Here is a 25,355-nt window from a genome sequence, read left to right on the forward strand (position 1 = left end):
GCACAAAATGTCAATAAACAGGAGAAAGTGTAGGGAGGACAGAGCTGTGACATAGAAAAGAGAAAGACGTAGGAACTTTTTGCCCCCTAGTTATTGGATTTTAGCTCCCACCAATTGTACCCTTTGGTCTCGGGGGCTGGTGGAAGTTGGGAGTGTAACAACATCCAGAGAGCCTCTTGTTTCCCACTTCTCTGGTTATAATAGTGTTTATATAGCTGTACCATGAGGGGATTAACAGAACAGATTAACCTTTTAATCTTTATTTAAAGGTTTAAAAGTTAATTCTCTCCCATTACAGTCTTCTTCACATAGTTAATAAACATGACAAAATGGCCCTCATTGAGGTCAGTTCAGTTCTCCTCACTTGATACTAAAGTATGTGGAATAAAGTAAGATCCCAAGGTACATAGCAGCAAAACTGTTTTTTTCCAGTCTAGAGTATTCTCCAAATTAGTATAATTAATTCCATTCTTTACCATTAGCAGAATATGCCACAAGGAATATCTAAACTCTTAATCAAGTGAACTATAACTCAAAAACTTTCCAAAGTTGTTGGGGTGTTTGTTATTTTCATCCTGCAACTTGCCCATTTGCAGAGGCATCTTTTTCAGCACTTCTGGGAATTTCCAAGTTTCACACATACTTTCATATTGATCAAACTGACTGGATTTGTGTATAAAAAAGATGGCCTTTATTCATTTTATGGCATCTCAAGTCAAGACCAAGAGCAGCAAAGTTTTGATTTTTGTTTTAAAAGAGAAATGTTAAAGGAACAAAAATCCTAATTTAGTTCAATTGCTTATTTTTCTCATTTAATGCATGAATGATCCATGAATTCCATCAGTTTTGTAGTAACTTCAAACTCAATTGTGTGTATGGTGGTACCAATGAGTAAGATCTCAATTACAAATCAAGATTACTACAATTGTATCCCTGCTAAAACTGCATTCTATTCTATTCTAGTCACATAACATGCATTGCTATCTCACTGCAATTTAGAAAACCAAGTAATACAGCTTCATCAATGGGTTTCCTCAGTATGTTAACTCCATTGGTTGGACTGGAATTTAAAATGACAGAGTAATCACCATAATGTATAGCTCACCTCCAAGATATTTAGCAGATTAAGATGTATTAATAATCATGGTATTTCGTCAAAACAACTTCCCTGATCAGATTTCAGGTATTTCAGCTGCTGTGAGTTTGTTTTGACTTTTTATCATATACCACTGATATTTAGCCACAAAGTGCAGGATATAAATGATTTAAAATACATTTACTTTACTTAGATGTATCAAATAAAAATTATTACCTATGATGCTGACTTACATCTTACAAACCAAGAACTGTGGAGTGGGGGCGGGGGATGAAAACAAACATTGATCAGATTGAGAATTACACAGCAGGTACAAAAATTCCATGCTTACACCTGAAATTCTGGATACAGCATATACTAATATTATGTAGTTCAGAATAGACTCCCCCCTGCAAAATATGGTACCTGTATCAATTTAGAGAAAGTCTTTTTCAAACAAAATAATTTATTGTAAAATATGTCAATTTCTTTAGTACATTGCTCAAAATGTTAAGCAGCTCTGTGTGCCAGACACTGTTACTTAGCCAGGTCTCCACTACCAAAAGAACAGCCCTGAGAAACACATCAGAGTTATGTAGTCGCATGAGAAGCTGCTTCTGCTACTTCATTATTACACAGGTAGTTGGTTCTATCAGCTGAAGTCTAGAGACATGGATTTATTTTATGCATATTGGGTTTTGTTCTATTACTCTTCAGGAGATTGTACTCCCTGGAGTCAGCTATGTTCATTGGTCAGAATAAATTCCAGCATCAGAAACCATTTCCATTAATCACAGACAAGACAGCATATATGAGCAAGAGGTTTAAAAAAGTATGTAGTGAATGGTATGTATATTATTTATGTATGCCATTTACTAACATCAGTAGAAAGAATCCTGTTTTCCTCCCTCTACAGATTATATTATCTCCAGTATGAGAACATGAAATAAACCAGCCAGCACTGAAATATATAAAAAGCAATGGAAGGGAGGGAAAACACACGTCTTCCTCTTTCACAGTACACCAGTATGGTTGTGCTGCTTAAGAACATATTTAAACAGCTCTGTGAAAAGTTATTTTTTGGTAAATAATTTCAAAACTATTAGTGAGTTACAGATTTTACCTTTCCTTATTCATGTTCCAAGCACAAATTGGGAAACCAGGAAGAAGCTGCAGAAGTCATGAATTTGTAAATACTGGAATGATGAAATGCAAGTCTAGCAGAAAATAAGCAAAGCTTGAAACTGGCCCATCACTGCGGTGCCATGTCTTCACCAGAAATTTCAAACATTAAAAAAACTCCCACTGCTTTCTTCATACCTTAATAAGGCCAAATAGGAAAATACAATTCTGGAAGTATGTCCATTTATAAACCTTGGAAGGTATTCACTCTTCTTTTCTACACCAAGTGTGTCAATGTGGACTAACAGATCTCACTAGTAAATCTTAACTACAAACTAATCAGTGCTATAGGGCAAGAAACCAGAACTTAATTATCTGAAAGTTGATAGTTAGAATATTGAGTACCTATGTGCATAATATTTTGGATGCCTGATGCATCTCAATAATGATGCATAATAATGCATTTCAGAAAGGTTGAATACATTTACAATATTATAGTTCTTCCTCCTTATATTAAGGTACTGTACCTGGAAGTTTCTACATCAAAATTAGTGGACTCAGAAATCATAAGTGGCAGATAGGCACCCCAATGGTCATATTTTGGTTAGGGCAATCCCAGTTGTCCTGGGGTATGTAACCTTACTAGTATATGATGCTACTGTGTTTCTGAAGTGGTGAGACAATCTGTCATAACACAAAAGATTATTCTACCAGGTAGGACTGCCATGGGCTTAATGGGAACACATAGTCAAGATAAGGAATCCTAATAATTTGATTTAAATAAATCAAAATAATTCACTGTTCATCTTCTCTTTCCAGTACACACCACACATTATGAAAAACCAGTGACTGCCAGAACTGGAGGAAAAAGCTCAATCACATTCCATTCTTTACCTGAGAAGCTTAAAAAGGGGATAAACTATATTAAAAAAAAGAGGGAACATTCTCACAGCTTGTAGAAATGTCTAAAGATATTGTTTTTCCAAGCAACATTATTCACACAATTTGCAGCAATGCACAGCTTTTGTTTTACTCCAAGGCTTAATACTCGGGTAAGTTGCAGGTGTGCAATTAGAGCTCAGGTCTGTTTTGACTCCAGTACAGTACTAATTTCTTCTTATACTCTCCCTTTTGATTTAACTAGACTGTTTTCAAATTTAAAGAAGGAAAGAGTCAGATCCTGCTTGGATTGCTTTCTCATCCTTCTCTCCATGTTTTCTTGAAAGCTATATCAAGTTGTTCCTTTTGGGTTCTTAGCTCTTGTGCAGGCAGTTTTGGTTACACTGATCTAGACTATTTTCTGGAAAGTTTAAATGACACACTCTGTTTTTCTTTTCCCAAAACACTGTTTCACTAGGTTTGGGAGGGCTTGGGAAGACCCATGAATTGTCTTCCAGAGAGCTCCTTCCATAGGAGTTATGTTCTTGAAATGCAGAGTCACAAACTGGGATAAGTTTCTCATCAGTACATGAGGGAGAAGATGCAGAACTGCTGAAAACTTCGTCACTTGGCAGGAGTAGCCTTTTTTTGCAAACTGCTCCAGAATCCACTAAATGTAGATTTGCAGTATCCCTTTCAAGATCTTCAACACACTGAAGAGGGATGTGGGATGACACTGTGGAAACAGTAAAATATTCTTGATTTTCTGCTAAACAAAAGGCATTCAAAACTCAAATATAAATTGTATGTTTTTATTTATCAGATCAAAACTAATTACTGTTAATCAGCCCATTATTTTATGTTCATTTATTTCACTGTAATGTGACTTAATTGTTTCCAAATAAACTATATTTAACTCTTAACAGAGTTAAGACAAGCATATTGGAGAAATAAAGTCTATCTTCCCAACAAATGGAACTTCGAGAAGAGAGGAATAGCAGTATACACCTCAAAGAACAGTCCTTGCTGTGGATTTTGGAGATTTTTCTATTTATTCTGTTCAGATTTCTTCCTCTTTAGCCTGCACATGATGAGCCCAACTTTCACAAGTGTGTATATTAAATGTTAGTTAGAAGGAAAGGCTCAGTAACTAATTTGTCCTCTTCAACCTTATTTCCCAGCCCTTCACTGAATGGAAACATTTCCCACCAACCTGCTTCAAAGGAAGTCAATAGGGAAAAGTCGTAAGACAACCTATGCCCCTTAAGATGTTTTTGGACTTCAGTTTTCATTATCTCTCACTATTGGATAAGTTGAGTAAGACTGATGGGAGTGGTCCATCATCATCTGGAAAGCCAGCAGTTGTCTTCTAGCATCAGATCACAGGGATGTAATATTGGATGGGGGGGGGGGAGGTTTGGCCCCATCTCCTTATGTTCCTTTTAGAATTAAGAAGTGAATCATCACCTCCACATAAGAAATACATACTTCCTGGGTCAGCTATAAAAAGAATTGTGTCTGACTTGGCTCCAAGATACTGTATATGGAAATAGATCACAGTCTGGACAACACAGGCTTTTGTGGCCCTTCAGATATCATTAGACTACAATTCCCATCAGTCCCAGCCAGTTTACATAATGGTGAGGACTGGTGGGGATTGTAATCCATAGGACCACATATTCCACATCCCTATTCTATAACCTCTGAAGGCTGAGGATAAGACTGGCTATTTAAAAACTGAAAAGGATATGGGAGGTTTCAGGAGGAAAGTTTTAAATTTTTTAATAAGATCTAACTTCAAGGAATTATTTCTGTGTAGAAATTTAAATTTGTACAAAGTGGCTCTCAAGATCAATTAATTATCCCAGCAAATGCTTAAGAAATATAGGATGCACAGTGTTTGGTTTGGATTTTTGGTGTGCATTCATCTTAAAAGCATTCGTTACTTGCAGAGAAAGGCATCAGAAAAATGAAACGTTTTTGGTAGGGTTTTTTATATGAAGTAGTTGTGGTAAAAGGTCAAATACAACTAAACTTAACACCTCAGCCTCGTACAAATAAGTAACACTTGACTGAGGAAAAAAGCCACAAGGGAAGAGAATACAGCATTAAAAAAAAAACCCACCAGCAACACCTTTATGTGTGAAGTTGACCAGAACAAGACAGAAGTAGAGACAGAAAATGGGGAGGTTGGAACTAGAATAAAAATGGGGCTTATTCGCCTTAACTGATAAGGATTCGATAAGTTCCAATAACAAGCTGCACTCCAGTTTAGGGTCAGTGGTTTATTTGTGGAGATGGCATTATCTAAACCTTGACTTGCCTTTCTTGGTTCCTAATGAAAAAAGTTTCAGTTTCTTTAGCATTTCAGTTTGTACTTCCGTCACCAGATGCAGATTAGACATCTCCTTCTTCAATTCCCAGTATGCTTGCTGCACATTTTCACTGAAAACATATTTTAGAAGTTAAAATTTCAGCAGGCTTCTCAATTTCTACATGCAGAATTTACAAAAAACTAAAAGCAAAAGCCATTGGTTTGGAGAGCTAATAACAAGCTTTGCAGCCCACTGTAAATAATAATAATAATAATAATAATAATAATAATAATAATAATAATATCATTTATTTCTAAGTATTAAAGTAGTGTATTTAAAAAGTTCAATTTCAAGTGGCATTCACCAGCATTGTAACTTCTCAATATCCAGCTATATCTACAAAAGGACGCATAAACCAAAGAGTGCATTAACTTTGCTTTGTAGTTGTTGGAACCTAATTGTCAACACCAAAAAAAAAGAAGAAAGAAAAGAAATGGCAGATGTTAAGAAGTAAAAAAAGTAATGCCTGGCTAGATAAGACAAAGATTCAACTCGCCCAGCTTACCCACAAGTCAGATGTACCAAAGCACTCACGAATAGGCCATGCTGATACCTTTCCATCAGTGGATGTCTCAGCAGCTGTCATTAGGAAATACACCACTTATATATGTGGATCCTTCATTACCTTTCTACTTAACAACAACAACTGTTCCAAAATGTTCTCATCCTTCCTTAAAACCTAAATGCAGGAACCTTCAATATATCTTGTGGTAGTACACTTCATAGTTTTGTTACGTAGTTATGGAGAAATACTCTTATATGATTGCTGTAAATATACTTCACTTGATGATCTATAATTGTGAGACCCAGTTCATTCATTCCTCCCACCTCCTTTTTTCCTAGACAAAAACAACTCAAGAACTTTAGCTTTTCCTTGTAAGAGAATGTTTCCAGTTCAGTTCTCATATCAGCTATGGTCCAGTAGGTTGGATGTACACAAACCACTCTTCTCTAAGCTTTCCCTGTCTGCAATATGGAAACAATTATATTACAGGTCTAATTTGAATGGATGTTTTGAGGATCCCTGAGACAATACCTTGAGCATTTGAAGTATGTTATATAAATTTTAAGTACTGTTATTCTCAATTAAAACATTAGACAAGGAAAAAGGAAGAAAGAAGACAAGAATGAAATAGTGTTTAACTGCTAGCAGTAAAGGTAAAGGTTTCCGCTTTGACATGGTTATCAAGTTGTGTCTGACTGTAGGGGGCAATGCTCATCTCCATTACTCAGCTGAAGAGCCAACATTGTCAAAGACGGCTCTGTGGTCATCTGGCCAGCGTGATGGCACAGAACACTCTTACCTTCTCACTGAAGTGGTACCTGTTTACTTACATTTTTACATTATTATTCTTAATTATTCTTGTGGTACAGAACTAATATTCCCTCTAAAACACACTATGCCATTTCACTTCACTATCAGCTGGGAAGCCAAATGAGATTGTCCAAAAATCAGGAAATTCTTTTTCTCTTAAGACTTGGGAACTTCCTAGGCAGAGAGATCTGATTAGAAAGTCATATTTTAAAAGTCTGTCCAACAACAGCCTGCAAGTAAATGCTGATAGATGTTCAAGGCAGACTATCAGTTTATCAGTGAAATCCGATGTCAAGAATAACGGAAACACAGAATGTCCAATAACACCCAAAATCCATAAGACAGCAATACCTTTAATGGGCTGCCCCTAGATATGTTTTCTGAGACACAGAATGTTAGGAGTCACAGCTGGAGAAAGAAAGAAAGAAAATGGAGGGCAGGGTAAGAAGGGGAAGTGACCTGCTCAAACCCTTGGCAACTTATTGTAACTATTCCGGGCGTAACTATTCTGGAAGGAGCAGAGGAGAGATTTATATATTAAACAGCAAATTATCTGCATAGTGTGAAGTCAAAGGCTTTCATGGCTGACATACATAGTTTTTTGTGGGTTTTTCGGGCTATGTGTCCATGTTCTAGAAGAGTTTATTCCTGACATTTCGCCTGCATCTGTGGCTGGCATCTACAGAGAATGTATCTGCAGTCCTCCAGATTTTGTCAAATGGTGAGTCCCATCATTCACTATGTGACTGAGGCTGTTTGGAGTTGCTCTTCAACATCATCTGAAAGGCTCACCCATTCCTGATATAGGAATGGTTCAGACACCTGAACTGCAGGTGCTCCCCTTGTTCTAGCTACAAAATGTCCAGGCTGGAGCTGCTAACCCTTCAGGAAAAACAGGTATAACAATGGATATTCACTGGGAGAGAGAGTTCTTCACTACTCCTAAAAGTCTTCCCCTCCCCTCAATGTAAGTGTAAGAGGTTGACATGAACATTCATTCTGGGATGGCAAGAAGAGTAATCCACTATGACTGGGTTTATCTCAGCATGCCAACAGAACAAAGCAGGAGTCTACGTTTTTCATAATTACATTATGGTTATAATTTGGAAGTGGTTAAAAAATGATCCATCAAAAAGTGGGAAGTGCTTGTATTTAACATAGCTATCCAGCTCATTCTGTTTAAATATGTAGCATTAAAATTCTGCTGATAATTGCCTGGATTAAAATTCAATGGATTAAAACTTCGTAACTTGTTAAATTGACTTATTCTAGATGATAATATAGAATTTGACTCTGTAAAATTGTTTCCTTAACAACAGAATACAAATCAGAAGACTCACTATACTCTAAATTCATCTGGGCAGGAATAAAATTCACTTCTGCTACACTATGGTTCACAGTTACTCCAAAACCTCAAATTGCATTACCCACCTGATCACCTCTGCATCTAGGCATTTGCCTGTTCATTGTTCTGCTGAATTAAATTGGGCACAACCTAAAACACTGTTTTCAAAAAATTCATGAACTAGGCATTATGTGCTTTAATGTTAAATAAATCATATCACTCTCCTGAGGCAATTATGTCTCCTCAATTTTCCTACAGAACATGTCTAACAACAATGATGCTGGAGACACAGAGCACACCCAAAATGAGGAGTCACGTTTTAAAGCAGACCTGCCTACTGTCTCTCAATTTCCATCCTAATTAATTGATCCAAATTTTAAAGTTTACTCTATGTTTATCCGTGAAGAGCAACCCTGTCTGGGTGGTATGGCAGGACACAAAAACTGTTAGGGAAGGGAAGTGGTTCTAATAGTCACGACTGAAAAAGAACATGGACTCCTGCCTTGTCCAGATGAACCCAATCATAGTGGACAACTCTTCCATGCCATCCTGAGAATGCCACTATAAGTTTCCTCTTCCAAGTTTAACTGGAATCATGCCTATGAATAATCCCTTTATAGGGACAGAATACTTCCCAACAAAAGTGGCAATGTTGCAGGTGCCACTTTTAGTAACTATATCTGAACAAATGTTTAGCATTATCAATCTTAGGTGAAAAGAAAGCCAGAATTGAGGAACATTTAGTTTCTGTGAAAATGCAATTTGCAACTACTACAGCACGTATAAGAACAAGATGAACTCTCGTCTTGATGAGTAAATGAGAGATGCTGCTCTCATTTATTCAGGCTATCAAAGGCTGAGCTCTAAAAAAAACTTATGTTGATGACTGCCCAGAATAAACCCTAAATTATTTCCATGTAACAACTCAGCTGCTTCACGCGCAACACAAAAAGTGTTCATGTTTCCAAAATGGATGGATTGTAACTTTTCCACAAGATTTGCAGCACTTTCATTTCTCCAAAAACACAGTCAACCGCTACTAGAAGCTGCATGGTGCAGAGGTTTTCCTATACCACTGATGTGAAGGGTTTCCCCATAAATATGGAAAACGGTTTCCAGTAGATCTTAAGAAGCTAAGTGACTGAATCTCTAGCGAAAGATGTATTTCAGGTGCTGACAGGCTCCTTCCTCATTTCAGTAATGAAATACAGGGAAGTGGCCAACAGGCAAAAATAGTAGTTTGTACTAGAGAAGCAGCAATCATATTTTCAGCTACAAAATCCAGAGATCCAAGAGGTATTCAGTGCATACAATTTCTAGCTTCAAGTTAATGTCACCTCTCTATACTCAGGTTTATTTATTTATTTATTTTACAAAGTTTTAATAAAGTGAAAGGCTATCACACAAGATTAGGGAATGTGATTATTCTCGCCTCCCTTGCCCTAGGATTTGTCCCAACTCTGGCCAACCTGGCTACTAATCACCAGAGTTTCATGAATCTCTCAGCTTAAATACTGCACATTTTTCAATTTCTGTGTCACAACCATTTTGGGTAGTTATTGTATAACTTGACAGTACGTACTTTGAAAAGATCACTTTTGTTGATACTGTATTTAGCTGTATCCACATTTCAGGGGCAACATTTGATTATAATCATGGAGCATTCACAGATCTTAGCTTTTGGGATACAAATTTTTGGTTTAAGATGTGCACCAAACACAGCAGAGGAAGTCTGAGTTCATAATAATAATCAATGGATTTCCATTATTAGGCAAATGGATTCCACTGGCCCTAAGGAAGAATGAATTAAACTCAATGGAAACAGAATCTTAGGCTTGTGGAAAGTTCAAAGGATCTATAAAATCAAATTTAGAGAGAGATGACAGTGCTACTAATATATCCAGCAAGTAACAAAACACCAAAACACGTTTCTTAAATTAAAAAAATAAATACATTAAAATTTAAAAAATAAATAAAAACAACAACAACAAAACAATTAACATTCCCAGACTTCAATTATGATCACACAATACCTCATAATTATAAACCTAATTGTTTTTCCAGTGTGATTTCCTTTTCTTCAGCATCAGATAGATAAGGCTTATAACTACACTTTTCACAGTAATAAAAACTATGTAGGAATCCCATTCCACAGATTCTGTAAATTCAGTTAAAATTATCTTTTTTTTACCAGTGCTACATTGAAGCTTAGCTTAGCTGTTTTAAGTTTTTTTAAAAAATCATATTTGATCAAAGAAATGCCATGTGCCATTGACAAGTGACAACTATTTCACAAGGATATCAGGTAAATGAATCATGACAGTTAAATTAAATCAAAGGGCACTTGCTGAAACAAACATTTCAAAGAACTTTCTCTAGGCGTGAAAAGAGCTGTAGACTTGTTTTCACAGTGGAAGTCTGTATGTGCTAATTTGCATACCAAAGAAATGCTTTTAAAAGTAAACGTAATAGGGTATGATTCCTAGCAGTGCTTACCAAACAGCTACCAAAATACCAAATTACCCCAAATAATTAAAAGGGATAACTGAGATTAAAGGGTCTACTGTATAAGTTATTAACACACATGCTGTGCCAATATATTCTGACATGTCTACCCTCTTTCCTTTTTCTGATGCTAGCCAGAAAGTAATAATAAAATGACTGCTTCTAACCAGGTCCTACTTCTCCCTCATGTGGAAAACAAGGAAAATGCATTTCTGAATAGTGTCACATGCCTTGATGTCTTTTTTCAGTAGGTGGAATTTGAAAGCTTAACTACACACCACACATGCAGTGCTTTGCAGGGTGGGTCACTGGTTAACCTGTAAATCCAATCTCTAAGCTGCTCAGAGTATTGCCTTCAAAATTTGGGTCACTGTTCATTATTTAAATATGACAGCATATTTCCTTATTGTAAGGTATTTCTACTCCAAAATAAAAGCAATGGCTCAGATCCAGACTTATTTGTATGTAGAAAAGACCTAACAAAAACAACAGAATCTACATTAGTCATGACTCCAAAACACACTGCAGAAACAATACATTTTGATACCACTTTAACTGTCCTGGCTCAGAGCTAGGGAATCCTGGGGCTACAGTTTATTGTGGCACCAGAGCTTTTTGACAGGGAATGAAATGAAATGAAATGAAATTTTATTTATATCCCGCCCTTCCAAGCGATCAGGGCGGCGAAGTGTCTCACAAAACCACAGCTCCCAGAATTTCTAGCATTGAGCCAGGACAGTTCAAGATGTCTCAAACTGGATTATTTCTGCAGCGTGTTTTAAACTTAAGTCACACTGGTCTTAACTATTTCATTTAAGCATAATTGCATCTGGATCCAATGCAGAATCGTCAGTAAAACAGAGGACAGTGCACAACAAAATAACAAATAACCAAGAGGCCCAGCAGTCAGCACACAATAAAACACTTTACTCCAAACACTAGCTTACTCCTATGAAAGAAAACTCTTTTCACCCATCACCTAAAGACTATCAAGATGAAAGTGACAAGCCTTCCAAGGGTAAGACCTCCACAGCATTGGTATTCTCATTGAATAGGCCCTATCCAGCATGATTACCCATTATTTTTTGAGGGAAAGTGAACCAACAGTAAGGCTTCTCTCTGCACATTTCCTATGTCAATATGTATGTTTGTGCAAGTTAAGTCACTATTTGAAATTTACTGCAGATGTTTCCAATTGGAGAGTCCCCATATGTCAGTGGATTGTAACTTTCCAAATCCCTTACCAATAGCCATACTGGCTGGTGCTTCTGATAGCTGAATTCCAACATCATCTGGGAACCCAAGATTGGAAATCAAGGCTTTAACAGTAGCACCCAATACTCTGGTTTGGGCAGAAACGCAAAAAAAAAACTCAGTGAAGTTGTTTTCAATCAAAGTTAGTTGCTCTATGGCCTGTTGTGAAGATGCATTGTAAACCAGCTGTCAAGTCTGAACAGTCTTCAAGTACAATCACATGCTATAATATCATAAAATGCCTCCCCCCCCCAAATGTCACTAAGGCATGATTGACTATGGTTTGGTCTTCCCACAAACCAGTCTTCTTTGGAGTTAACAAATATAGACTGGATTACTTACAGAAACTGATCTGTACTGTAGTTTTATAACAAGGATGAAAAAATTCCAGGGATCTTCATACCTATGAACATCCTGCTGCTGGACAGAGTCTCCATTTATTAAGATTCCTTCCTGGGATTCAGCCTGGAAAGAAATAAGTAAAGATTTAATGAATGGCTTTTAATAAATTATCTTATTTATTTAGAAACCAGTGACTACAACGTATTTCCATTTTAATTCCCCATGAGAGCTAGCTACCAGTGTTTTTAATTTTATTATGCCATCAGAACTGCAGAAGTAATAGCCATAAGATTTAAAGTCTAGCTTTAATATAATCACACTGATTCTAGATAAAATCACTTGAGTCATACTCAATTTCACAAATGAGAGTTTATAAATGAACTGTGGCTGTGTGATTGTTTAACAATACAAATAATAAATGTCACAAATAACAAAGTGTAATGTTACTGCAATATGTACCACAAATTGATTCATTAACTGTCACAAATTATATGCTCAAATCAGTAAATTTTAAGCAGCAGATTGATAAAGTTGCCAATTCTCCCCAAGGTAGTACTGTTACTATCAATTCAATTTACAATTTTGCATTTAGCACCATCTAGTGGAACTTCCTGAAATCTGCAATTAAGTTTCTGTTACAGGTTGGATATCATTTATCCAAAATGCCTTGAGCCCAGAAGTGTTTGGGATTTTTTTTTAAAAAAAAGTTGGAACCTCTGTATTTGCTTATACTGTACATACACAATGTGATATTTTGGTGATGGGACTCAAGTCTAAACACAAAATTCATTTATGTTTCACGTACAGCTTATAGATAGATAGATAGATAGATAGATAGATAGATAGATAGATAGATATAGATATATGCATGCCTGAAGGTTAATTTTATACAATACAGTCCACCCTTGCCATACACAAGGGACCATTCCAAACCCCCCTCCTCGGTATGGCAAATTTCGCTGGAGTCCCATTCATTTGAATGGTGGTGCACCACAGCACACCTGCAGCACTTGCAGCATTTTGTCCCTCCCCACTCGCCGTCTGCATAAGTTCAAAGCCACATACGGTGAGGGCGCATTTGGTGAGGGTGGACTGTATTTTTAATAATTTTGCACATGAAACAACATTTGTGTACATGGACCCATCAGAAAGCAAAGGTGTCGCTATCTCAGCCACCCACAAAAAAAGTTTTGGTTCTTGAAGGATTTTGGAAATCCAGGTAAGAGAGATTCAACTTGTACTTGAAAAGCATTAAACCAAGCTAAGTTACATCATTTTGACCCACTAATGAAGTACTAACTGTAATCAGTCCATTACTGCATCAAGACAAACAAGAACAAATACAAAAAGAAGCAGCAATCTTTACTTTCTTTTTGTTTTATGCCTTCAAGTTGTTTCTGACTTATAGTAACCCTAAGGTTATCATGGGGTTTTCTTTTTCTTTTTAGAAATTTTATTGGTTTAGGGAAAAAAACATACATATTAAACATACATACAAAATAACATATAATCCTACATATTCATACAGAGTAACAAATTAAGCATATAATGTTCAAACCTTCCCTAAAATAATCTTCTAGTCTTCAGCACTTCTGCTCTTATTTCCATCAGTTACTCTTCTTAGACCTTCTCGCATTATCTCATCTTCTTTCTTCATTGTCCCTTCTCTACTTAAGACCTCTTAATCTCTTTCCTTTCTATCATGGGGTTTTCTTGGCAAGTTGTTCAGCGGAAGTTAGACATTGCCTTCCCCTGAGGCTGGAAGCATATGACTTGCCCAAGATCACCAAGTGGGTTTCATGGCTGAGCTGGGAATTGAACCCTGGTCTCCAGAGTCATTGTCCAACAGTCAAACCACTACATCACACTGGCTCGCTTTATAAATTATCTGAAAATAGTATGAAAATGCTATAAACAAGTTGTTTTGCACTAGGTGAAAAACAAGTTTCAAAACTGCATAACATGTAGTGCAGAGGAACACAGCGGTAACTCCTTCTTATAAATAACGAGAATGGCACTAATTTGAAGGAGACTGTCACAAATTCTGTTATGCATCTTTTCCTCAACTGTTCATTCTTCATTCCCTCATTATAGCTTTGAAATCAACAGCATATCTAGCTTCAGGCAAAATCCATTAATGCAAACATTTATCTGGTCAAGAGAATGTCATGTTGTCAAAATCCTTAATGAAGTTGGTGAGGGGTTAGCCAGATTGTAGGCCAGGAAAAACTAAAGCTCATCTGCATGATTTCCATGCAGGCTAATTTACCTATTCTCAGGAGGAAAAAACATTAGGTTGTGGAGCCATCCAACATTTTATTTTAGAGTTTAATAGACCCTCTTGTCCACATCTTGATAACAGAATCCGTAATGCAGTAATACCTTCTGCAGAGACTTTTGTAGTTCTTTTCTAAGATTGTTGCATTCTTCTCTCAGTTTCTCCAAATCTTGCTCCAAACTGTACACCTTCAGGGCATTATTCAGGTTGTCTATTTCCCAATTAGATGGATTTGAACTCAGACTCTTCAGCACTGTCAATAAATAAGATAAAATCTATCACTCAGTTAGAATATAGTGCAACACTAAGGGTTGATAGTGATAAAACTTAAGTTTTCATTTCATTTTCAGAAAGCGCTATACAAGTAGTTTCCTAATTATGAAACAACTACAGTATTAACAACTAGCAAAGCACAATGAATGAATATTGCAGGTGGAAAAAGTTTTATTGTACAAATTATCATATGCTAAAACTGATTTCCAAAGTCTTTCGCTGGCATGTGCATATGATATAAAAAGGAAAATCAAAAGATTGGGTTCAGATCTCACTTTTAGAAACATCCAGTGAGTACTTCTAATGATGTAATTCCTTATTTTGTAATATAAATGAACATGTGGGTTTTTTTCCAGATCAGTAAAGAATCTGGAAATGAAAACATCAATGCCTAGTTAGGCTAGACTGGAGAGGGGCTGAGGTCCCGCTGAAATGATCAAGCATCGAGGACTAGGACTACCAAGACTCCTATGTAATCTGGCCTCTCCAAGGAACTACCAGTCAGAATTGTCCTAGTCTATAGCCATCTTTGCATTCACCTAATGGGGTCTTATATGTTCTCCCCTTGCTTTGATATATTGTTAGGCTTCAAACAGAGGATGAACCACTGAAGTCATTCTCCTAGGGGTATGGAACTGTACCAGGTGAGTACAGTTATTTTATTATCTTATTTTTTGCATCATAATGAAGACTACAGGTCTTATTTTGAGCTTATATGTACTGTTGGGGATATACATACAATTTTTAATTTGAACGTGACTGAGAAGTTTCGGGTGCGTCTACACTGTAAAAAATAATGCCATGAATCCATCCTACAGAATGCTGGAATCTGTAGTTTTGCAAAGCACCAGCACACTTTGGCAAATAAGTCCAAAGACCTTGTAAAACTATAAATCCCAGAATTCCATAGGATGGAGCTGCAGCACTTAAAAGTGGTAAACAGCCACCACTTGTGGACAGATTGTTTCTATAGTGTAGCTGCACCCTTCACCTGGTACAAAAATAATCTAGAAAAGTCTCTCCTAGAATGGCCTCTTGGAACCTTGACAGACTTGGAACCTGTTCAAGACATACTCTGAGCAAATCTGAATGGCAGTTTGAAAGTGAAATGACTCAACTGTTTTGTAATTCAACATCACTTGCTAGTTCACTTTAGTTTATGGAGGTGTCCAGAGCAGTGTTTGATAAAATATTAATGGAGACTATCTATCCTGAGAACTAGAGTATTAGGTTAAAGTATTTTCGCTCCTGCTTTGATAACCATTTTTTTTTGGTCATCAAAACTGCAATCCCTGTGATTTATATTATTGGGCCCTTCGTGATTTTATTTTGTACCTTCTGATATCAATATAACAACACTGAAAGAAATCATCCAGAGGCTGGGGAGAGGTGTCACAGTGCTTCTCTCTTTTTCCTCCAGTTCAGGTTGTGAGAGCATTCAACAATTCCTAGATTCACAACCAGACTAGATGAGGACCAGCAAAATGGAACTCGGTGCATGGCAGAGATTGTGGCAACAAATTCCACTTCCCCTGAAGAAACACATTTGCATTCTGGGAATGCTAACTGATCACTTGTTGTCACAGGAGATACCAAGTGGGAGTAGAGATTGCCTCTATGGCAAAAGGTATCTTCTAGCAGTTTATGCTACTGTGTCAACTGAAAACATATCTTGCAAACTTATCAAGCTGCAACACTTGTCTCAGTGTTATAGGTAATAACTATCTTCAAATACAGTTCTGACAGTGCAATTATTTGGGACATTATAACATCATGTTTGAGTCTGTCACCTGCACTGTCTCCAAGTATATTTTGGAAACTAATGTAAAACGCTTGTTTAGAGCTTTAAAGCACCAACTTGGAATAAAGACACTTAAAGAACCATTCTGTTTCACATCTGCCTACCTATATAAATCTTCAACTGAAGAACTTCTTCAGCACCTCACCATCTACAATATGGAAGTGACAACATCCGAAGATCCTACATGTTGATGGCCCAAACTATGGAATGCTTTTACTAGAGAGCATTACTATGTACCTATTTCAAAGTCATTTTGGTGTCAGGCAAACATGTTTAACTTACACAGCTTTTTAGAAAAATGCTGTACAGTATATTGCTTTATTGATACAGTACTTGGCATATGCCTTCAAATCTGCTGACTCTTATAGTATTCTTTTATATTGTGCTGTTTTAACGCTTTTGTTTTCATATTTGTTCTAATTTCTTTCATTTTGACTTTACATAAACTGTCCTTTGAATCTGTTGAAAGAGAAATGTATAATACGGTAGAAATTTGAGTTCTTGAATAAATCCTAACTTAAACTGTCAGGTCCAGACATTATTATTAAAAAGTATTTCATCTTCATATTATCTGCATAACTAGACATAAAGACAACCTCCCTTCTCCAAATATAGTATCATGGTTTGTGAGTATTCTGAAGGAAACACTGGTAATACACAGTCATAGCAAGAGTGATGTCTCCAAGAAATACTAAGACACTATACTTGGCTTCTACATAGCTTACTGCAATGATATCTGGTTACACAAACTGAACTAGAAGATGGAAAATAAACAGACAGTGGACCACAATGTTTCCCATACACAGCTCTGTAGTCCAGTGCATACATTTACATTTTGATAGAGAATACACACCTCTTTCAGTTTCCACTTCAGCTCTTAGCTGCAGGAGTTCCACTTCTTTAGACTGCAGCTGCTCATTCATGTTTTGTAAGGATTCACTGTTCTCTCTTATCTATTTGAGGGAGGACATACTGTCAGGATTCTGTCTGTCTAGCTTATTGGTCATTAATAAAATCAACACATGCCTGAAATACTGGGAGACAAAATGCCAACTAGCTTTTCATGAAAAGACAGCTGAGCTATCAGAAGTTCACACTATTGTTTCTAAAGCACTATAAAGTCAAAATCAGATAGATGCCAGAACCCTGCATGCCATGAAAGAACGTACATTATGAGGGCACAAAACCAAACCCTATTGTCATTAAGTTAGACCATCAAAATGAACATAAGCAGCTGGTGGACCTCCAAGGTTCATAGTTAGTTTTTTGTTAATAATATGTTCTCTGCCTTCCAAAGATTCTGCACCACACTGGCAGATTCCTTTAAAATACACATTTGTGCTACCTATTTATATGCATAGATCTGCAACTTCTGTTTCAGGCCTACCCTTATTCTCTCAAACAGCAAACACAAGATTGATGGACAGCAGGACTGGTGCCAAAGTGGACTACTAAGAAACAAGAGGAAAGTATTGATATGGTTGTGTGAATCTTGAGATATGTAGAGAGAATAAGGTATAACAAATTACAGCCAAAGAAGGCCTGAACAGGCTTGCCGGCCTCTTGAGTTGGAAGAAACCACAAGGGCCATCCAGTCCAACCCCATTCTGCCATGCAAGAACTCACAATCAAAGCATCCCTGACAGATGGCCATCAAGCCTCTATTTAAAGACATCCAGGGAAGGAGAGTCCACCACACTCTGAGGAAGGAGTGTGTTCCACTGTCGAACAGCCCTTACTGTCAGGAAGTTCCTCCTAATGCTGAGGTGGAATCTCTTATCCTGGAGCTTGCATCCATTGCTCCAGGTCCTAGTCTCTGGAGCAGCAGAAAACAAGCTGCTCCCTCCTCAATATGCCATCCCTTCAAATATTCAAACAAGGCTATCATGTCACCTCTTAACCTTCTCTTCTCCAGGCTAAACATCCCCAACTCTATAAGTCGTTCCTCCTAGGGCATGGTTTCCAGGCCCTTCACCATTTTAGCCGCCCTCCTTTGGACATGCTCCAGTTTCTCAACATCCTTTTTGAATTGTGGTGCCAAGAACTGGACACAATATTCCAAGCGGGCCTGACCAAAGCAGAATAGAGTGGCACTATTACTTCCCTTGATCTAGACACTATACTTTTATTGATGCAACCAAAAATTGTATTGGCCTTTTTAGCTGCTTACCTCAAATAAACCTAATACTTTTTGTGACTGGAATGATCAAAACATATTTGCTCTAAAAGCCAGGCAAGCTAATCTTGTTTACTCTATAAATGACAATGTCCTTCCACCACTGCACCCATACAGTATTCTAGACTCTTTTTAACCCACGGCACAAAACATACCATTTTATCCAGTTTACTTTTCAGATTATCTCGTTCAATACAAGCCTCTCGGTATGCTTGATATGCTTTGTTAACCTGCTCACGACCTACAGAGCTCGTCGTTTCTTCCAAATTAGAACCAAGTAGCTAAAAGATCAGAATGAGAAGATTACATTTTCACTAGCGTCAGCATCCACATCCTAATATTGTCTGCTGTTAATATTTAATATCATGGCAAACATGTAAGCTTTGACACTTTTTACAGCTACCTATCTTTAAGTTATGTATTAACTTTTCAAAAAACAAACATTCTGCTTAAAAAAAATTATCATGAATTTTCTGAAGACAAATTCTAAGCATGGCAAAAAAAGAAAAAATTTCAGGCCTTTAAACCTTTTATTATCAAAACCTTTTACAGCGTGCCCACACCATATGCAGGCTTGCTGTACATGGCTTTGAGCTTATGTGTAGAGCAAGACTGGGGGGACAAAATGGTGTGTGCGCCGCAGATGTGCATGTGGCATCAGGTGCAGGAGTGCACCACCATAAGAAACAAAGGGATTTGACTTTATGTGTTTTTCCCCATACATATGGAGGGGTCTGGAATGGATCCCCTGCATATAGAAAGGGCCCACTGTATTATCAAAAATGAAACTGAATGTACCTTCTCATGCAATGTAGCTAAGCAGTTACTTACTTTTTCTTCTAACATTCTAACTCTTTTCTTTAAGAGCGAGTTCTCCCTTTCAGTTTCTTTTAGCCGTTTTTTGATGTCTTCATAAGCAGTGACAAGTGCAAAATGCGAAGCAACAGATTCTTCTCCTGTATATACTGGAATAGGAATTCCCTCATCTCGCTTATGATGAAGGTCTGCTTTTTCATGATTCAAAATATCAATGTCATTTTCAACCAATTCATCCATGACAGCTAAATAATAAAAAAAAAAAACACATAATGATGTTGAACAACCTAAGTTTATATTAAAGCATTTTAGATATTGAAGACTTAAAAGAATGCTGTCAGATTTTGGTTACATTTTCAGTATTATCACACTTAAAAAGCTACACTTCATAACTACATTTTCTGATTCTGATGTATTTATAACACGTGTAAAAAGAATCCTTCCAAGAATTACTACCATATATGTGCAAACTGTGGAAAACAAGAAATGAACATTTGAGAGACAACAGTATCATAGTTAATTCAACATGAGAATTTTTGTTGTCCTTTCAGTCTAAATCAGTCAGTTATTTTCTTCCCCCACCATTTATTTAATTTATTTATTGTATTTATATTCTACATTTCAAATACAAAATAGCTCTTAAAGTGGCTAACAATATAATGTAATATAGAACATAAAATTTTAATTACAAAATAGAAGCAAATCAATTAAAACACATACATACAAAATAAACAGACTGTGCTCACCAGTCAGTTAAAATCTCCTTGAGCAAAGAACCCAGCTTAAAAGCCAAAAGCCTACCTGCATGTCTCTCCCTGCAGGCAAAAGCACACAGAAGGAGTTGTTTTGGCCTTCTTTAGCTGGCAGTTTCAAAGCTTTGAAAAAGTCACTATAGAGATATGCTGGAGAATCTAGAAGTTGCTGGAGAAAACACTTTTCTAAGCATTTGTAAGTCCTCCAGCATGATTCTACAATCAACCTCTGGCAGATGTTGACCATAGAGTTGCATGGAGGACCTGGGGATTCCTAGAGAGGTGTTCTCTGAGGTAAAAAGAATAGTGGTTTTTTTATTTGTGGTTTCCCCACATTCACAGGGGTCCTTCACCCCTAACCCCAGCGAATGTGGAGGGACCACTGTACATCAATGCTACTTAAAGTATCAGTCTGTGGATCAATGCCAGTCTGTGAGACATCAGCTGCCAGTTCACTGAGAGTTTCTAAAGGGCACAAATATGGCATTGGTCTGACACAAGGGGGGGGGGGGTTGCCATCTTCCCACATCATATAGCCTTAGAATTACAAAATCCACATCAATTGCTTCCATGCAAATTAATTAGAAAGGTTGTGTCTCTGTTATTAGATATAACCTTTCTAATTAATTTAATTGGCCATGAAGGTAATGATTTCTAACCTCAATCTTTATAGATGACTGGGAACTGGGGAAAAGTAAGGTATCTACCTTCAAAACACCTGTCAACTTATGATGATCTCAGGAGTTTCACAAAGGATGTTTAGATAAGGAATATTCAGAGGTGCTTTGCCATTGCCTTCCCCTGAATATATCCTACAGCACCTGGCCTTTCCTGGCAGTCTCCCTTCCACATACTAACCAGGCCTGACCCTGCTTAGCTTCTGGTATCAGACAAGATATAGTGACTGTTGGACTGTTTGTTCTTTAAGACAACAGATACAAATATGCTGCACCTCAGAATTTTAAGTCAAATGAAATAGTCCTCTACAAATAGGATTCTGCATGACATATGTGGCAATATCTGTGACAAACAATTTTTCATACTCTAGAAGAGCAAAGGTAGGGAACAATAATCTACAAAGACTTAAAAGCGATCAGTTTGTCAGAATTCTTTAAAGATAACTGTATCTTCCTGAAATGGTACACAGGGCATGAAAGATGTTCAGGGATCAATCCAATCCCTACCTCCATCTTGAGTGAAACTTCCAATTTTAACTGGGAAGGCTCAAAAACTGTCTGGGGTGAAAGGATGGAGATACGACAAAGAGAGAAATATGGAACGCATAGGCTAAAAAACCACAACCTAGAGCAGCCTGCATCTTCACAGATGGCTAAAGCAGGGGTTGGAAAGTGGGTAGAAGGCAATGTTTTGCTCCTGCACATCTTTGGCAAATCACACCCATGCACTGCTGGTAAATCGGAAGTGATATTACATCACTTTCTGTTCCTGTATAGCCTACTTTTGGATTTTTGTGCATGGTTTCATGGGGTTTGGGGAGTAGAAACAAGCCTGTATGTTTTCAGGTGGTTTTCATGTGTCTTGGGCATTTTCAGATGGGGGGAAAAAATCACCAAACATAAAAAGGGTTTCTGTACTCTGATTGTCTCAGAAGAAACAGAAGAGGGCTGTAATCCAAATTCATTCCTGGACTTGACCTCACAGAGCATAAGGAAGTCAAGACTAGAATCTGAGACTATTGGATTTGGCCTGAAGCCTAATTTGCTCTGAGCAGTCAAAGAAACCACTCTCTAAGACCAAAATGACCCAAGCAAAGTAAACATCAAAATAACAGTACTCACTCTTGACAGATGGGTTCCTTAACTGGTTAAAGAAAGTTTTTGGAAACGCTTTAGAAAAGGTTTTAAAAAAATACAGTAATTTAATACTATGGTTGCCATCCTATGTGCATTTATCTAGGAGTACAAGTGAGACTTTCTCTGAATGCATATGAATAGAATTGTACTACACAATCACTTAATTACATTTAGTATTCTGCTTTTCTTAGTACAGTATCTGTTTTAACCTGTGCCTACTTTAATCTTGCTATGAGCCACTTTGTATCTCTGTCCTGGGAAAACAACAGAATACACATCAAAGAAATAAAGCAACTGACTTGGCTTCTATCCATTTCCACTGACCATGGAGTCCTAGTATTGACTGCTTTACATCTATTTTCCCCAATCCATTTTCTGCCTACTGGGAGTGAAAAGACTTGTGCTCTTCTCTAGTAAATATTGAAAACTGAAATATCAAATGCTTTCAAATCCCACTTGAAAAAACTTAATCATACATTACTGTCAAATTCCATATCCTTCATATGAAATCAACATTTTTCTTGGTCATATTTTAAAAATGGCCACACAGGTCTGTCATCAGGTTTGAGCAATTCATAAGTAACCACACCCAAATGCATTTCTTTCCCCTTCCACTTCCTCTTAACTTTTTCAACACCTATCTAATTTACACATCGCAACAATGACCAACGGGTTAAATGACATTAGGTTAATGGCAATCTTAATATTTATGTCTATTACCCTCCTCCTTGTGATTTGCCAATATAAATTTGCAAATGAATTGGGTGCACTGGGTCTTGTGAACTCTCACCAGAAGCCAAAATGACTAAACTGAGGCCATTTTAGTGTGGGCATCTCATGAGATGATATGATTCGCGAGAAAATAGAAGACTTGGTAAGACGAAAGGCTGTAGGAAAAGATGACAACTATGTCTCTGGTGGGTTGGATCCATCAAACAAGCCAGTCTAGAGCTTGCAAGGCCTGAGCAGGACTGTTGAAGACCAGGAAACTTAGAAGTAGGTATGAATGACAGAAGCTGATTTGAACGCAATTGACAACAAAATACAAACTTCAACAGTATATTAATCTACGGTTGCCTTGTATTTTATCACTCATTGGGTTGTTATTAGCAGCCAGGAATTGCATACAAGCAAGTGATGACACTTGCAGTGCAGGAGGGGATGTTTATTGCTCTTCTAGAGAGAAGGAAAACCCTCTTCTGCACCTAGCATTGAAACGCAGCTCTATCTACAACCATCCTTTGAGGCCCTAAAATAAAAACATGGGAGAGGTCTAGGTTATTTGGGGCATGCTCTGGGTTGTTATTTCGAACAATAGGTTTATGTATCGCTTTAGGACTGGAACATGTTCAGGAGCATTTCAACCGAGGCAAGTGCACAATTCATGAGCACTGAAGATGATGTACATCTAGTTTTGTTTTGGTTTTTCCCTTTAGTCAGAGAGAACTAATATTGACACACATGTGACTGTCAAAAAAATTCCCTGAACTAAAATCAGCTTCATAATGAAAGTACTTGAACACTGTGCACAACTGACTTACATTTGCCACTTTTGCACATCATTTGAAACCCTACTTGCCACAGGCATTCTCAAAGGACAAAGGTGTTATAAGGCAAAGATCAAGGAAGATGATACTATCTCTGTCCCTGGACTGTTCACATTTCATGTCACTGGCTGCTCTGGACAAAAATAAATGCCGTAAACCCTTTCACAAAGAAATCTCTAGGCAGACTGTCACTTGCAGCAAAACCAAGATCATTCTGGCACCTTAAAAACTGACAAGCTGCATTCGGCATAAGCTTTCTTCGCTTCATGCATTGCCAGAGTAAACAAAGCTTACACCCAATAAAAGCTATTGCCTTTCAGATGTCATAAGACTCTTCCTAGTTTTTGTGATGCAACTTTGAACATTCAAGACGAGGCAAAAGCACCGCCTCCGTGGCATGTTTCCTCCTGTCTTTTTTTCTACATGCATTCATCACGGTATGCTTTTACTGTGTACAGAGAAGCATTCAACCTGCTTATTCAGCTGAAAAATAGGGCTATAACAAAGAATAACTGTATTGCCAGCCAGTCTCTCTCTCCCACACACTGTACAATCATTTATATCTAAGGGTGACCAATACAGACAGGCCAAAATAAAGCTGCTTCAGGTCACTTTGGAGGTCTGGTGTTTCAATGATCCTTAGGACTGGAGTGCAGCTTCTGGCCTCTTAGGACACATGTATCATTTAAACAGCATACCTCCAAAGTGACTCGAAGCAGCTTTATTTTGGCCTGTCTGTATCAGGCCCATGTTGGCCATATAGCAAAGTACAATAACATCCAAAATCCACAAAACAGTGACACCTGTGCGCCAACCAAAATGCACAACATATGTATCGCAAGAAAGCTTGAAGTACGTATATTGTGCATACCAATAAAGGTATTGCTGTTTTGTAGATTTTGGATGTTATTGTACCTTGCTACAATTATTCAGACATGGATAGGGTACCTCATTGAGGGGGAACATGTCTACTAACAGAGCTACTCTGGGTCTACAAGACAGTGCTGTCCATGCGTACAGACTGGAGAGCGCTAGTGTGGCGTGATGGTTTGAGTGTTAGACTAGGGCTCTGGAGACCAGGGTTCGAATCCTGGCTTGGACATGGGATCCCACTGGGTCGCACTCTCTCAGCCTCCTCAGGGGGAGGCAATGGCAAGCCCCCTCTGAACAAACCTTGCTAAGGAAAACCCATGCTAGGTTTGCTATAAGTCAGAAACGACTTGGAAGTCACCACAACCACACTATCCAGCCAGCTATGAGGAGACTTGGCTAACATAGGCTGCTCCAGGTCACACTCTCTCAGCCTCCTCTGAGCAAACCTTGCCCAGAAAGCCCTATGGCAGGGTCAGAAACGACTTGGAAGTCCAGAAGAGACAAGGGTCTCCCCTCAGGAGAAGGAACGCCTGGGAAGCCTATGAAGGGAGGATGTGAGCGGGTGCTTTCCCAGAAGAGAGGCCTCCCTGGACGCTGCAAGACAGAAGCAGCACCGGTTACCTTCCTGCGTGGAACTCATTCCTCCTCCGGAGTCAACCTCTCGAGGGCCCTTCGGCGGAGGGGAACCAGGAGGAGGAGGCGCCACTGCGGCCCCGCCACCGCTGCTGCCAAGGGAGCCTCCTCACGGCGCGCATCGTTTCCTCTCTCTTCCCTCAGCCCTGGAGCGGAAGCCAGAGCTCTTCCAGCTCAACT

The 25,355-nt window shown here is 37.9% G+C and overlaps 1 protein-coding gene across 1 annotated transcript; it reads right to left on the bottom strand.

Annotated features, from left to right (window-relative positions):
* AZI2 (5-azacytidine induced 2) lies at positions 1–25,355 on the bottom strand. Its single transcript, XM_042474686.1, has 8 exons — positions 25,164–25,355; positions 19,572–19,801; positions 18,896–19,021; positions 17,418–17,517; positions 14,595–14,743; positions 12,274–12,335; positions 5,400–5,521; positions 1–3,812 (listed from the first exon to the last, which is right to left on the bottom strand). Exons 1-8 carry the CDS (start codon positions 25,180–25,182, stop codon positions 3,451–3,453), a joined length of 1,170 nt encoding a protein of 389 aa, XP_042330620.1. The 5' UTR covers positions 25,183–25,355; the 3' UTR covers positions 1–3,450.

The sequence above is a fragment of the Sceloporus undulatus genome, chromosome 6, assembly GCF_019175285.1.
Source record: "Sceloporus undulatus isolate JIND9_A2432 ecotype Alabama chromosome 6, SceUnd_v1.1, whole genome shotgun sequence".
Classification (NCBI taxonomy): Eukaryota; Metazoa; Chordata; class Lepidosauria; order Squamata; family Phrynosomatidae; genus Sceloporus; species Sceloporus undulatus.

Excerpts from the sequence above, each read along its gene's own strand:
- AZI2 (XM_042474686.1), bottom strand. Across the intron at positions 14,744-17,417 it reads TGAAGTGGAAACTGAAAGAG|TGCTGAAGAGTCTGAGTTCA; the intron begins GTGTGTATTCTC and ends ATTTATTGACAG. Across the intron at positions 5,522-12,273 it reads CAGCAGCAGGATGTTCATAG|TGAAAATGTGCAGCAAGCAT; the intron begins GTATGAAGATCC and ends ATATGTTTTCAG.